Source organism: Metarhizium robertsii, assembly GCF_000187425.2.
Source record: "Metarhizium robertsii ARSEF 23 chromosome Unknown MAA_Scf_1, whole genome shotgun sequence".
Lineage (NCBI taxonomy): Eukaryota > Fungi > Ascomycota > Sordariomycetes > Hypocreales > Clavicipitaceae > Metarhizium > Metarhizium robertsii.
In genome coordinates this window covers 469,740-470,000 of record NW_011942149.1, presented here as the reverse complement: position 1 = coordinate 470,000, position 261 = coordinate 469,740, and the positions used below count along the sequence as shown (strand labels likewise).

At 71.3% G+C, this 261-nt stretch overlaps 1 protein-coding gene across 1 annotated transcript in view; it reads left to right on the top strand.

Annotated features, from left to right (window-relative positions):
* Nucleotides 1-66: 66 nt before the first annotated feature.
* MAA_07727 (tripeptidyl peptidase precursor) overlaps nt 67-261 on the top strand; it is a gene marked incomplete at both ends in the record, with an annotated part of 1,151 nt that continues 956 nt past the window's right edge. Inside the window, one exon of the mRNA XM_007825725.2 lies at nt 67-213. Coding sequence (XP_007823916.2) covers nt 67-213 — 147 coding nt within the window. The remainder of the gene's footprint in view (nt 214-261) is intronic.

Here is a 261-nt window from a genome sequence, read left to right as displayed (position 1 = left end):
GACCGACGCGCCGGCGCCGCCTGCTCCGGCACCGTGACGCCCAAGTGTCTGCGCCAGCTGTACAACATGCACTACAAGGCCCCCGGCAACTCGTCCCAGGTCCGCCTCGGGGTGAGCGGCTACCTCGAGGAGCACTCCAACCACGCGGACGTCCGGGACTTCCTCCGGCAGCAGGTCCCGGAGCTCCCCAGCTACGACTTCAAGGTGGAGCTGGTCAACGGCGGCACCGACCCCCAGAACCGGCCGACGGCCCGCCCCCCC